Source organism: Erinaceus europaeus, chromosome 5 (assembly GCF_950295315.1).
Source record: "Erinaceus europaeus chromosome 5, mEriEur2.1, whole genome shotgun sequence".
NCBI lineage: Eukaryota > Metazoa > Chordata > Mammalia > Eulipotyphla > Erinaceidae > Erinaceus > Erinaceus europaeus.
In genome coordinates this window covers 98,571,237-98,586,452 of record NC_080166.1, presented here as the reverse complement: position 1 = coordinate 98,586,452, position 15,216 = coordinate 98,571,237, and the positions used below count along the sequence as shown (strand labels likewise).

Sequence of the window (15,216 nt, the reverse complement as noted above, 5' to 3'; positions counted from 1 at the left end):
TCGAGCGTAGACGTGGGAAATGAACTTAGATGATGCCGCATCCCGACGAATATCTGGCGGGGCGATGTTGCTAAGAACTGGCAGCCATGGAACTGGGGTGGAACAGATGGTTCCAGAAATTATCCTCATGGAGGAATATAATTTGGAATTGACCAAGTGGACATGGGGGCTATGGAACCATACTGGGGCACAGTATTCTGCAGTGGAATAGCATAATGCCAGAGATGATGATCGTAGTGTGGAAGCGCTCACGCCCCATGAGGAGCTGGCCAGTCTTGCAATGATGTTATTCCTCGAGCCCACCTTTGCTGCAGTTTTTATGAGATATTCGTGAAATGACAGAGTGCGATCGAGAGTAATGCCAAGATAGACTGGCTGGGCTTCATGCCAGATTCTCATATTGCCAAGCTGCACATTAAGCTCACGCGAGGCTGAGGCATGGTATAGATGGAAAACAGATGATACCGTTTTTGCAGTGCTAGGGATTAGTCGCCATTTTTTACAGTAATCAGATATCAGAGACATGTCTTTCGTGAGTGTTTCCTCGAGGATGTCGAACTTGGATGCCTGAGTTGCACAGCAGATGTCATCGGCGTAGATCAACTTCCTTGAAGAAGTTTCTGGGAGGTCATTGATGTAAATATTAAATAGCGTAGGAGCCAGAACAGAGCCCTGGGGGAGGCCACTTGAGACAGGTCTCCATCTGCTAGACTTGTCACCCAGATGCATCGGAATCTTCTGTTTTGGAGAAGAAACGATATAGTATTGGCCACCCATGGAGGCAGGCATCTTGAGATCTTGACTAGGAGACCACGGTGCCAGACCGTGTCATAGGCTGCTGTGAGATCAACAAAGACAGCACCCGTCTTTAAATTCTTTGGAATCCATTTTCAATGTAAGTTGAGAGGGCCAGGACTTGTTTGCAGGTAGATCTTCCTGGGCGGAAACCAGCTTGGGCGGGTGATAGGAATTTCTTTGTAAGAGGAGAAATACGTGACAGAAGCAGCCTCTCAAGGAGTTTGTAACACACGGAGAGGAGAGAAATTGGTCTATAGCTGGCGGCCAGTGTTGGGTCTTTCTTTGGTTTCAAAACCGCAATAATCTTCGCACGACATCAAACTTTGGGCATAGACTCAGATTCCAAGATGTGGGACAGGAATGAAGTGAGCCACTTCTTTGCCGAGGGACCCAGGTTAAGAATGAGTTCTGGGATGATGTTATCATAGCCAGCAGCTGTTCCCGGTTTAACCCTCTTCAAAGCGTCTTCCAGTTCAGACAGTATAAAGGGAGAGAGTTTTGGAGATGGACAAGATAAACGGAAGTGGGATGACCACTCATGGGAAATTTTTCTTTTCCAGACTGGGTCGATCTTAGCACGTCCAACTTGAGTTAGGTGACTGGCCACTGAGTTTGGAGATACGGGAGGATCGGAGACGAGAGGGGGTTGGCTACCGGCACCCAGTCTGTGAAGAAGCTTCCAGGCCTTCCTACTTGAGTGGGTGAAGTTCAGACTTTCCGTGAATTGTTGCCAGCGGGCTTGGCGTGCTGCATCCAGGGAGGCAATGAGATGGTCAGCCACATCTGGGTCGCCCAACTCATCATACTGCTTTAGTAGTTGCTCGCATTCAGCATCAAGACAAGGCGTATAGTTAGCACGTCTCCCACGAGGAATGGCTTGGGAAGCTGCTTTGAAGATGGCTTGGCGGAAGCCCCTGTAGGAATCTTCAGAGGGGATAGAGTTAATTGGAATTGCAGGAAAAGATTTGTTGGTAAGATCACTGAACAGACGCCAGTTTGCTTTCCGAAAGTTCCATCTTAGTTTCTCCGAGCACAGAATCAGAGGGAGCTGGTAAAAATCAGATATAGCAGAAGGAGGAAGACACATAATTTTCTTATGAAAACATAAATTCTTTGTAGTCTGAGAGACCAGAGAATGAGTGCAGTAAGTCTTTCCAACTTCAATATTCTATTTACAAAATCATAAGCTTTTTATAAATTGCCAGTGTGCATTGCATAAGTCAAATGCCAACAGAGCAGTGACCTTTCAAATTACTGGTGCAACAGAGGCTGGGATCAAAAAGCTCAAACTTAATGCAAACACTGACAAGAAAACCTACAGAAATGATTTCTGTGTCTGGTCAACGTAACATAGCATGACATATTTAAAATGTGTTTGACTCTTTAGGTAGAAAAGTCTATAAAAGTTTAGCTGCTTTGGAAAATTTAAATCTGGCAATTTGTATTGCTAGGCTATGTGGATAAAGTGTTTTCTAAATTCAAAAGGGGAAGAGTGGGAATATTTAAATATGACTATTTTGGTTTTTAATTTTTTTTCCATTATCTTTATTTGTTCACTGAATAGAGAGAAATTGAGAGGGGTATGGGAAATAGAGAGGAAGAGAAACAGAAAGACATATGCAGCCCTGCTTTACCACTTGTAAAGCTTTTCCCCTACAGGTGGGGACCAGGGACTTGAATCTGAGTCCTTGTATACTGTAATGTGTGTGCTCAACCACAAATGCCACCAATAAGACAAAGTTAACAATGAGTATAATAGTGTTATTGAGGAAGGAGAAAACAACAGTGGGCTAGAATTTACAGAGGAGTATAGGTAAAGGTTTAGGGAGAGGAAGTTGGGTTGCATAAAATTAAGCCATGTTATATAAAGAGTTTTTTAAGGACTTGTTTTAAATATATTACAGAAATAAACTTAAAAATGTATCATAGAAAATTTGAATCATAGTTCCAATTTTAAACATTAAGAATTTCTGTTCTTTTTCAATTTTAAGTACTTATCTTTATAAAATTCATTAAAACTATAGGTATGTGCAGGCACCAATTACTTTATAACAAAACTGATTCAAGACATATATATATATATATTCATATATGCGTACACAGAGGAAATTTCCATCTATATATGAAATATACTCATTAAAGGTGTTTGTAATGAAATAAAAGTGCAGTTTCTGTATCATCAGTATTATCATTCGGGATGTTTCTGTCAACATTTTAGTTTTACCTTGTCAATAGTATAAATAAAGCAGCAGATTTTGTAATATCTAATTGTGACAAGATGACTAGAGGCACATGCATAATGCCCAATGCTTTCTTTTAAAAAAATATTTATTTATTCCCTTTTGTTGCCCTTGTTTTTTATTGTAGTTATTATTGTTGTTGTTATTGATATTGTCATTGTTGGATAGGACAGAGAGAAATGGAGCGAGGAGGGGAAGACAGAGAGGGGGAGAGAAAGACAGACACCTGCAGACCTGCTTCTCTGCCTGTGAAGTGACTCCCCTGCAGGTGGAGAGCTGGGGCCTCGAACTGGGATCCTTAGGCTGGTCCTTACGCTTTGCATCATGTGCGCTTTACCGCTGCACTACTGCCTGACTCCCTGCCTAATGCTTTCTAAACCCATGTTTACTTCTTGTATATATGTGTAAATATGTGTAAATGATGAGGACAAAGACAATATTTTACAGATGTCTCCTTACATAGAGAATTTTGAAGCACATCCAGTTTCTCTGACAGTTGGATATCTTTGAATGTGATGAATATGTTTCTCTTCCCCAGCAAACGTGTATATGAGCCATCTATAACTAGATTTTATTGTGACTGTTCAAAAGGCTATTGCAACTATGAGATATTGTCAGACAGTTAGTAAAAAGCAAATTCAGTCTATTGAGAGACAAATTCACCAGCTGAAAGAAATACATTTGCCTTAGAGTCATCAGATATTCTACCCACCAAACTCATCTTCCAAGATAGCATCCCTAATGAGCTTCCTAAACCAATTAAACATAAGCAGGAAGCATCAGTCATCAAAACTGACTATTTTCAACTAATCAGCTGACTGCATAAACTGCATGGCATTGAGAAAAGGAGGAACGCCCTAAAAGGGGTTGGCTTTATTCATTCTGTCCTCACTGTGTTGGTATCTCAATTTTATGGATGCAGTGGCTTGCAGAACATTGTAAATGAACACTGTACTTTGCAGTATATAAAGTGCTTTCCCTTGCATTATTATTCAGTGGAATAAAATGAGTCTTAATGGTCTTAAGTGATTTGTTTAAAGGCACAAATTAATGTGTGGCTGGGACTCAAAATCTGCCCTTTCCTCTTTTGTAATTCTTCTATAAATATGTATGTATTGATCAGCTGTCTTCCCTTCATGGTTGGTAGATGAATAGGTTCAAGTATTCAGAATGCCAGGCTCCCATTCCATGAGGTGGGTAGTGGCTAGAGCAGCAGACTCAACAAGTATGTGCATGTGTATTTGATCCCCATGATTTCATTGCCAGAGTGATACTCTGCTTTCCCTCTCTCATTAATAAGTTAAAAAGTCTTTTTAAAAATCCATCATTTATACATTGGGGCAGACTCAAAGAAAGCCAGAGAAGGATGCAGATGGATGAAGGGGATCATTTTTGCTCCCATGTGGATTTTCTTTTTCAAAGACAGGAAATAATCCAAGTTCTTTTTTGCTATTAAAAGCAGCAAAGAAGGGAGTAAAAGACAACGATTGGGTGGATTCTCTCTTATGTGGAATATGGGGAATTGAGAACTAACAAACATAGAAAACTTAACTCTAAGATTTCGTCACAACTTTGGTGGTACTCACTGGGCAGGAGTAAGGCTGGGAGATAGTATAATAGTTATGTAAAAAAGACTTTCATGGGCAGAGGGTAGATAGCATAATGGTTATGCAAACAGACTGTCATACCTGAGACTGCAGCGTCCCAGGTTCAATCCCCTGCACCACCATAAGCCAGAACTGAATAGTGTTCTGATTTAAAAAAAAAAAAAAAATTCATGCCTGAGGGACCAGAGGTCCCATGTTTAATCCCCAACACCACTAGAAACCACAAGTGAGCAGTGTTCTGGAAGAGGGGGTATATCTGTTAGAGCAAACTTGAAAATATTTTGGCAAATTGTATTGTATGAAAGGAGAGAATGTTAGCTCTCCCCTTGACAAGGATGGAAGAAGCTTCAGCCTGCAACACACATATGGTTAAGGCATTGCCACCTATTTCATGGCATCTAACCACCATTCTTAATCCATCAATAAAGAAATAAAAAGAAAAGAAAATGTTTTGGCAAATAATAAAACATAAGGGATATTGCTGGGTATGTTGAATAAATTCTTACTTTTAAATTAAAATTTTATTAGTATATATTTACATAGCAGCTATAATGTGGGTGACCTGTGCAGTCTTTATAAAGATGCTTAAATCAGGGCATCATCTTTGAGAAACTTGTCAGTTTCAGAAAGGCATGGTATATGCTCAATAAAGTTTATTAAGTCCCAGTGAGTAGGACACACAGACCTAAGGGTGGGAAATGAATATGGAGTGGGAAAAGAGATACTAGAACCTCTACTTGAATTTTATGTATAATTTAATGGGTTGAGGAATGGGAAAAGAATGAAGGGAAACAAGAGTTGGAAATGAATACTAGAGTACATAGGGACCTAGGTTCAAGCCCCTGGTCCCTACCTGCAGGAGGAAAGCTTCACAAGTGGTGAAGTAGAGCTACTGGTGTCTGTCTGTTTGTCTGTCTACATGTCTGTCTGTCTATCTATCTATCTATCTATCTATCTATCTATCTATCTATCTATCTTTCTATATATCTCCCCTGCCCCTCTCAATTTCTCTGTTTCTATCTAATAATAAATAAATAAATACCAAATATTAAAAAAATAAACCTCAAAAGTTCTAAAAAAAAAAAACTTGGAAATGAGGAGAGTATAAAACAAGCACACACAAAATTATAAGGCTAGATTTAGATAATTTCTGTGAGATTATTGCTAGAACTTGATACTAGTACAGTGAATTCACTACTCCAGGTAGCCATTTTTGTTTAATTTGTTTTTCTTTTTTTTCTTTTATTGATAAAGACAGAGAAATTGAAAGATGGGGAGGGTGGAGAGAGGGAACGAGAGAGATTACTGCAGCATAGAAACCCAGGTAGGGACTGGGAACTTGAATGAAGGTCTTTGTGTGTAATAATGTATCTGCTATATGCCAAGTGTACCACCACCGAACCTGGAACATCTTTTTTTTTTTTAAATCTAGGTCATCTAATTGAATTAATTCGTTAATTAGTTCATCACTTTTGGCAGACACTGAACCTCATTCATACATATTTGTCATTCTGCAGACATTCCCATCTGGTGACCCAGGACTTAAATCTGCATCACTGTGCTTGAAAATCTGTGCACTGGATAGAGTCAGCCACCTCCCAAGCCCCTTTTCCTGCTATTTTTATTTCTGTCTTGTATTTTCCTGTGCTTTGTTACTGGCCTATATTTCTTCACAGGGAAGTAAAATACACATTAGCACTTTAAACACAGTGATGAGACTATTTCTTAACATTCCTAAATTCACTTGACAGTGAAAGAGGTCTTTTATAACTTAGCACTTATTAGTCCATTTTAGGAAATGTTAATAATTCTGATAAACATTAAATTCTGATCAGAATTTAAAAAACAATGTCAAACTGTTTTAGGATTTCATTTAAGGAAAAATAAATTCTAAAGAGATAATATTTCACATTTTTAATTTTTTTTTAATTTCTGAAAACTAAGCAATGATCAAAGTCTAGTATCATGATGTAAATGTTCTTAGAGTGCTGAATATCTTTCACTATTCATTTTTCAACATGAAATATTGTTGTTGGATTATATATTAAACTATTTTCTACAAATCCAATACTATCATTTCATGATAGAAAATCTCTAGTTAATATTTCCATAAAGTGCCCTGGAAATTTAAATGTCCATTAAGTATTCTGTAGAAATATTTCATTCATACTATAGCAATAACCTCTAGGGATCATGTGTTTGCTAAAACTACCTTAGGGAAAAAAGTGCTGCTCACTGGGCCATTTTATTTAGTCTTAGCCTTAAGTGAAATAGTCTATTATTCATAACATCCCTTTTTGAAAAAAAAATAGTTTTGGCATTTCCAATATTATTCAAAAATATTACCAGCACTCCTGTGCTATGAGGAGAAATGGTGATTTCATCTATTTTGCTCATAAAAGGAAATGAAATATTTAAGTACTAAGAACCAAGACTTTGGGTTAAACTTAAGTGATTTATAGGAAAGGAAGTGGAGCCAAAATCTTATCTATGATTCAGTTCTGTGGTCTATTCATTGAACTACATGTTTAAACATAGAAAGTTTAAATAGACGTTTAGATAAATATTTCCAATGTTCTTGATTTGTTGTTGTTGTTGTCACCAGGCTTATTGCTGGAGCTCAGTGCCACTACTATAAATGCACTGCTCCTGGCTGCCCTTTTTTTCCTATTTTATTTTATAGGACAGAGAGAAGTTGAGAGGAAAGGGGGAGATTGATACCTGTTCCATAGCTCACAAAGCCTTTCTTCTTCCCACACCCCCCGGCAGGTGGGGAATGAGGGTTCAAACACAGGTCCGTGGACATGGTAATATGTGTGCTCAACTGGGTGTGCCATCATCTGGCCCTTGAGTTTTAGGCTGTTTTGACTGAATATTTTTTGAAAAAGCAATGCACTACTTTTTGAGAAATATTAGACTGTTGGCTTATGAAACAGCACAATGTTGTCAGCCAACATTTTGAGAAGGGAACTGTGTTGTACTGAAGTTTGACTTATCATGCTTAAACATTATTTGTTCAGAAACAAAGGATTATCTAGTCAAACTATCCTGTACAAATAGGCCCAGTTTTATTTATTTTACAAGGCTTTATTGAAAGCTTAATCACAATGCCAATGTATAGAATATAGCTCTTCATGCCTGTAAGACATTGCTCATTATTTATTATTAGTTCAGTGATTTTTCTTTTTCTTGCTGGCTTGATTTGATAGGTATCTGCATCAAAATAATCCAAATAAAAGAGGTAGAATGCCTACCTCTTATAGCATCTTCTGAATAGAATTTTTAATGTACTTGAGTTTGCTATTAATAAACATCTTTTTAATGAGCTTTCATTTTCTATCAATAAACATCTTTGGTGTCCACATTTAGCTGTTGCAGGGCAGGTCACCTAAACCCAACAAATGGGAACTTCTTCAGATTGGCAGTGGAGGTGGCATGGTTGATCAAGTCAGCGGGGACTGTGATGATGAAGATGGTTGTGGTGGATCCGGAAGTGGGGAAGTCAAGAGGACTCTAAAAGTAGCAAACTGTAAGTGCATGCTTCTAAAATTATTTTTGTATAATTGATTTCATGATATAAAAAACACTAACTAGTATTATGAACAAAGAGAAGCAATGACAGTGAGTTTAGCGATATGCAGAGAATGAAAACATAACCTATTTTTAGTTAACCAGAGCATACATACTTGCGTTGCTGAGATCTACAGGTTTACTCTATGTGTAAATGGAATTTTCTAGTGAAAAACAAGGAAATGATCCTATTGTGATTTTCATTAAGTGTATATGTGAAGAATGTGATGCCACAATGGAGAAACCCTGATAAACAATCAGATTTGATCTCTTTTATATTACCTTGCCACTATATACTATGCATTTTACTTTATTAGATTCCATCATATCAAAGTGTTGAAAATAGTTAAACATATTTGCTTATGGTTAAAAGTAACTACATTAAACTCATAGAATGTTGTTTTCCAAAAAATTCCTCACAATCATTCATTTTTCTGGTATTATTGAACTAGTACCATCAAAACATGGAGCTGCTTCTCTACTCTCCCTTGTTGCAGAAATGCATTATGTTTTTTTTTTCCCCAAGCGAGACAAGCAAAGTGATCGACTGAGGAAAAAAAAAAAAACTGTGCAAGTTAATGTACCTAGCACAGCTGGCTTGCAGCTATCCATTTATCTCAGGTCATACCAAAGACGATTACTTTATACAATAATCTTCTGGATCTCTGTCCTACCTAGAGGCTAGTCTGATAGTCTCCCTCTAAATAAAAAAGGACTGCTTTGGACCTGTTAGACATGTCTTTTAATAATTTTGGTGGAAGAAGAGTTCATTTACTTTTCAGTTCTCTTGTAGTGAATTGAGTTCACAACAAGTGCTGCAAGCAATACTCCATTTCTCCAGGCTCTTATTTTACAAGCCAGGTATATAGGCTAAAGGAGTAGAGGCAAAAAGAAGAACCAAATGAGAAAGAACAATTAATTATAAAGAATTATGTTTTTATGTTAAAGAAAGCAATATATTAGCCATGTAAGGTAAATAGAAGAAATTCAGCACACTGGAACAGCAATTCAACAAAGGGCTGCAAAATTCCTTGATGTATTAATACAATATTCTGGTGAAAATTAAATATATTCTACAGTTGTAGCTACAGATAAGGATATGTATTCTTGTTTTGAATTTTAGTTCTGTTTATCATATTGATTTTTCCTGTTTTTATGCCTTTGGTTGTATATGCACACTGATAAAAGAAAATGAGAAGGGAAATATTTTGTTTAAACAAAAATACATTTACAAAGAATTAAAATGTGCTCCAGTATACTTTGGAATTGTAATACTTATGAGGGAACAATATTCAATAATCTTTTGTTTTCATTCTATCTTGAGTATTTTTATGTACCATAAATTGCCTTTTGACTATTAGCTAGGCTTTAAGGCATAAAAGTTATTATAAAACAGCTTAGGTTGGAAATTCATCCATAAATTGTATATGTGTACAGATAGAAATTAACATTTTTATAGGAATCGTTCAATCTGAAGTTATTAATAAGCTCAAGAACTTGTTATATATTGATAGGTACCTCCTTTTGATTTGTTTCTCAAGAGAAGTGAAGGATATCCAAGTAATCATAGTTTTCTCACAAAACCATACTTGTCAAGATGGCAAGAATGATTTTTTTCTACATCAAAACCCTGTTTCCAATTACTTTCAAAATGGACAGTCATGGTACAAGTGACTATCCATCAGAATTGGGGAGATTTAGAGGATAGAAACTCCAGGCAAACATTTAAAAAATCCACATCTGCTATAAGTGAGTTGCCTTTATGTTTCTAAGAGTTTATAGTTGTTGCTTTTCAATTTTTAATAAGCGGTTTAGGAAACCACTGTGGTGAGTGTGCTGAAAAAAAGAGGTACAAGATGAAAGTTAGGTCACACTTTTGTCTTTACAGAACACGCTATTTTTTTTTTCTGTGCTTCTCCAGATGTATATATACCGTATGTATATACCAGTACAACACTAAGACATATTATTAGATGATCTTACTGACTTAAAATTTTATGCTCCAGAAAGTTTAGTGAGGTCTCACTTATGTTAAGAACTTATTTATGAGAACATAATTTCTTCCTTATAATAATGATGTTTGTATATTCATAAAATATAATGGAAGCAGTAAATAATTCACCAATAACCTCAAAAAACACCTGCTTAAAAACTGTCCTACAAGAATTAGCTAATGGTGCAGCCAGAATAATATATGTTACCATGCACTAGGTTCTAGGTTTGAGCCTTCAGTCCCTAATTACAGGGGAGGAACTTCACAAGTGATATGGTGCTGTAGATGTTGTTCTTCTTCTTTTATTTCCCTCCCTCTCTTGCCCCCTCTTTTCCTCGTTGTCTCTGTCTCAATTAGAAAATCTTAGAAATGAATGGCTCCTGAGAAATGTGGACTTACTGTGTAGGCCTCAAGGCCCTATGATAACTGTGGTAGCAAAAATGAATAAATGTTCCACACATCTAGCCATGCATAGCTATGTGTTGTTATAAAGAATAATGCCAGTATTGTATCCAGTAAATTTAGTGATTTTGCTGATGTGTGATGATATCTGTAATTTATAAATACTTATTATCACTTGAATTATTTAACAAAAGGTTAATTTTTCAAACTAGTTAAGTTGACTCACATACCTACCTTCAAAATTAGTAGGGTGAGTTTAAGTCTAAAATTTCTCTGGCATAATTAAGATATTATCATATCCATCATTGCTTATATAATATTATATGGCACATTTAGTAGATTAAAGTATGATTTTATTTTAACTGAGAAACTGCTAATGACAGCAAAGTTAAAGTATATGCTCAAGTGACTTATTTTCCATTACTGATGTCAATAAGCTTTGTAGAACAATCATGGTTTTAGTTCTCAGAGTCTTGTGTATTTCAAGTACCAATCCAGTATTCTCATTCCTAGACCCTGTGGAATTGTCTCTTTTTCAGGCAGCAAAAGACTTCATTTCACACTAGAGTTTGTCATTAAATGTGTTTGTTTTGCCACCAGGGTTATCACTGGAACTTAGTACCTACACAGAAACTCTACTGTTCCTAATGGCCTTTTTTTTTTTTTTTTTTTTTTTTTTTTTTTTACTTTCTAATAAAGACAGAGAGAAATACAGAGAGGGGTGGCAGGTGGAGACACTTGCATCATTGCTGTACCTACTACTTGTGAAGCTTCCCACTAGTGGTTGGGGACAAGGATCTTGAATTATGTGTGAGCTCTACCAAGTGTGCTACCTACCCTGCACCTACAACTAAGTTCTTAGAGCATGGACTACTTTATAATCTCCACTCTCAACCCTTTTTTATTCCATAAACTTCTTAAAACCTCATGATACCATATTCCATCCTGCCATTATAAGCATGAGTTATTTTCTAGGACAATCCATTATGTGTTATCTCATTAGGTAGGCTTTTTAAATGATCGACTATTCAACTTAAATAAGATTAATTTATAAACATAAAGATAGTATGCATAATGTTGTTATTTGTTCAAAAAAGGGTATTTTTGTTGATTTCAATAGTTTAAAATAACTAAAACTATAGTTTTTATTGTGCTATAGATTTGTTACTAAGAGACTAGCCTTAGATCAACTCCTAACAAATGTATCCCCATCATGATACCTTGGAAAAGAAATGTATATTCCAACTGTTCAGTAAAATAAAAAGGATATTTTGTTAGCCACTGAAGAAAAAAGTTGCTAATATATTTAGTAATGTAGAAATGTTGGTGAGAGAAAATTCTTGACTTACTCAAACTTATTTTCACAGTTAATCACCTTTATTTCAATATCTTAGTTATACAGATTCGCACAAGCTCAACACACACACACCGTATTTTTATATAGAAAATAGAATTTCTGTGTGATTCTGGAAAAACTACACTGTATATCTATATCAAATAGTTTTTGCACTACTGTATATTACTGAGCTGATATTTTACTTATATAAGGTGTATGCAAGAACTGTTTAGATTAGCAGCAATTGCAAACATTATAATGGAAATATTATATTCTTTATAAAATTAAAGTTTCATCAAATTTAATTTAATCATATACATATTTGCCAATTGTTGATAAGTAGTCCAATAATAAGTTGCCCTAATTACTGAAAACAAATAGCTTATTATGTGTTTGCTTGATTCAATTATATTCATAAATCATTCTTGTAGGATTGCTTAGTCATAGTGAAAGTAATCTTGAATAATGACTTTAGACTTTGATCTGCATTTTATAAGTGTTTAATGCTGACTGGTTATATGATATGTAGCAAAACCATAGACAAATCCACACACACAAAAAAAACACCTGCTGATTCTCTTCAGTGTTCAGAATTGTGAACATTATGAATTTTGTCATCTACTGTAGTTTTTCCACTACTGAAGAAAATTATAACCAGGAGAAATGAAATATATGTCCACAGTAAATATACTTTAATTAACATGTTATCATCATGAATATTATTCTCATTATACATTTTCATTTTGGCTTCTAAATAATTGAGACTCATCCTGGCTGCTTGGTATTTTGTTAACAAGATTGTGTTATGGAATCTGGATACCTAATGAATCATCCAAAATCATTTTTCATTCTCTTGAAAAGATATATCTCATGTTCATGGATTTAAGTAATGGAATGGAAATGAAAGGTTTTGTCCTTGAATGCCTAAAAAATGATTTTCATTGCTTTGGCTTAGACACTGATGTTAAATCACTGAGGTACAAAGGGAAGACTTATTAATTAAAGCTCAAGGAGTCTCCTAGCATATATCCCAGATCAACCTGTGGCTCTACAAGTTTCACAGCTAGATCTTATTCACACCAGAGGGCATAAATAAATTGTGGTGTGTGTGTGTGTGTGTGTGTGTGTGTGTGTGTGTGTGTGTGTGTACTGAAGCAATACTTGTTGTGTGATCAATGGAGAAAAAATAAATATTTTGTGACATATCATGAGATACAGCCTAACTATCATGACTTGTCTCAAAACCATGTTGCTGTCCATAAAACCAGAAACAACGCATATTCATGATCAGTTCTGTTTTATGTATCACCTCTTGAATAAGCAGAATACTCAATTTTCCCTTAGCTAAAATTAATTGATAAAATGTGCCATATGGAAACAAGGATACTTTCAATACTTTCAGAATTCCGTTGTCTTTACTGTGTAGAGAAAGTGATTTTATATAACCTCGTTGCCAATTAAATGTTCACTAAATATAAGTAATTAGAATAAATAAAATTGTGAAACATGTAGTCTAGATGAAGAGCTTTTGCAGATTCTCTTTTGTATACACATAACTTGGGAACCAGTGAGATAGCTCACCTGGCAGGAGTGCCTGCCCTGAGATGCATTTGACCCAGGTTCCATCCCCCCCCCCCACTACACTGGGGAAAGCTTCAGTGCCATGGTAACTCTTTCTTTCTATCTAAAAAAATAAAAATAAAAAAACAGAGTGGTGAAACCCCAGTAACAACAATACAAACAAAAAATAGATCTTATAGAAAGACTACATATGACATAGGAGGAGTGTATTAGAGCATTCCTTAAAACTTATGCTACTGCTGTACTAAGAACCATGTTGTGAAAAAAAACAACAAACTATCCCCTTTCTTTTAATGTAACCTACTTTATCAGTGTATTAAAACAGAATAAACTGTTATAAAGTGATCAGCATTTATTTATCTGTATTACAAGAAAGTATCACATGGCCTAGGATGTTAGGAAATATAGTTAGGTCAGTAATGATGGCTAATCTTATGTGAATTTTGGCATCGGTTTCAGAGTTAGTGCTAAGTTTAGTTTCTAATACCCAAGGAGAACCATTTCCATCTTTCAGCAGGGTGTGAAGCCTTCAATTACTGTAGCTTCAAGAAAGCTTTATTTTAAAATAATGCCTCAGGTAGCTCAGAAATGTATCATACTTATTTACTCTTCCAGGTTGTGAAGAACACTGACATCTCTTTCACAATTCTCTGTATTATAATAAATGCTGGCAGAGAAAGGAAAATACCCAAATGGGTCAACCAGAAAAACTTCAGAGAGAAGTCAGAAAAGGAAGGTCTATGGTGTAGGAGTATATGCAGTTGTACTGGAGTCTAAATAAAATGAAAATAATGGCTTACTCAGCTACAAATTGCTCCAAAGGAAAATGTATATACTCAAGGCCTAATACCTAAGTCATATAAATTCCAGAGATGTTCAGGCACTAATTAGAGACTGTATCATCAACAAGTCCCAAAATTGACAAGTTTTATTCCAGAGAGTCATTCCCTTCCCCACCCACCTTTCTTTCCCTTCCTTCCTTCCTTCCTTCCTTCCTTCCTTCCTTCCTTCCTTCCTTCCTTCCTTCCTTTCTTTCTTTCTTTCTTTCTTTCTAAATATTTATTTTTTTGTTGCCCTTGTTTTATTGTTGTAATTATTATTGTGTCATCGTTGTCGGATAGGACAGAGAGAAATGGAGAGAGGAGCGGGAAGACAGAGGGGGACAGAAAGATAGACACCTGCAGACCTGCTTTACCGCTTATGAAGCAACCCACCCTACAGGTGGGGAGCTAGGGCTCGAACCGGGATCCTTACGCTGGTCCTTGAGCTTTGCACCACGTGCAGGTAACCCATTGTGCTACCGCCCGACTTCTTTTTTTCTCTCTTTCTTTCTTTTTTTATTTTTATTTTTATTTAAGAAAGGATTAATTAAAAAAACCATAAGGTAGCAGGGGTACAACTCCACACAATTCCCACCACCCAATCTCCATAACCCACCCCCTCCCCTGATAGCTTTCCCATTCTCTATCCCTCTGGGAGCATGGATCCAGGGTCATTGAGGGTTGCAGAAGGTAGAAGGTCTGGCTTCTGTAATTGCTTCCCCGCTGAACATGGGCGTTGACTGGTCGGTCCATACCCCCAGTCTGCCTCTCTCTTTCCCTAGTAGGGTGTGTCTCTGGGGAAGCTGAGCTCCAGAACACATTGGTGGGGTCTTCAATCCAGGGAAGCCTGGCCAGCATCCTGGTGGCA

General features: G+C 36.3%; 1 protein-coding gene and 1 non-coding gene across 2 annotated transcripts in view; both read left to right on the top strand.

The window, feature by feature from the left end:
* The window catches only part of GPC5 (glypican 5), a 1,586,725-nt gene that overhangs the window by 801,249 nt on the left and 770,260 nt on the right, over nt 1–15,216 (top strand). Inside the window, exon 7 of the mRNA XM_060191579.1 lies at nt 8,015–8,174. Coding sequence (XP_060047562.1) covers nt 8,015–8,174 — 160 coding nt within the window. The remainder of the gene's footprint in view (nt 1–8,014; nt 8,175–15,216) is intronic.
* On the top strand, nt 4,937–5,059 carry LOC132538881 (U6atac minor spliceosomal RNA). The gene has a single exon (XR_009550188.1). It is a non-coding gene; the product is annotated as a U6atac minor spliceosomal RNA (small nuclear RNA).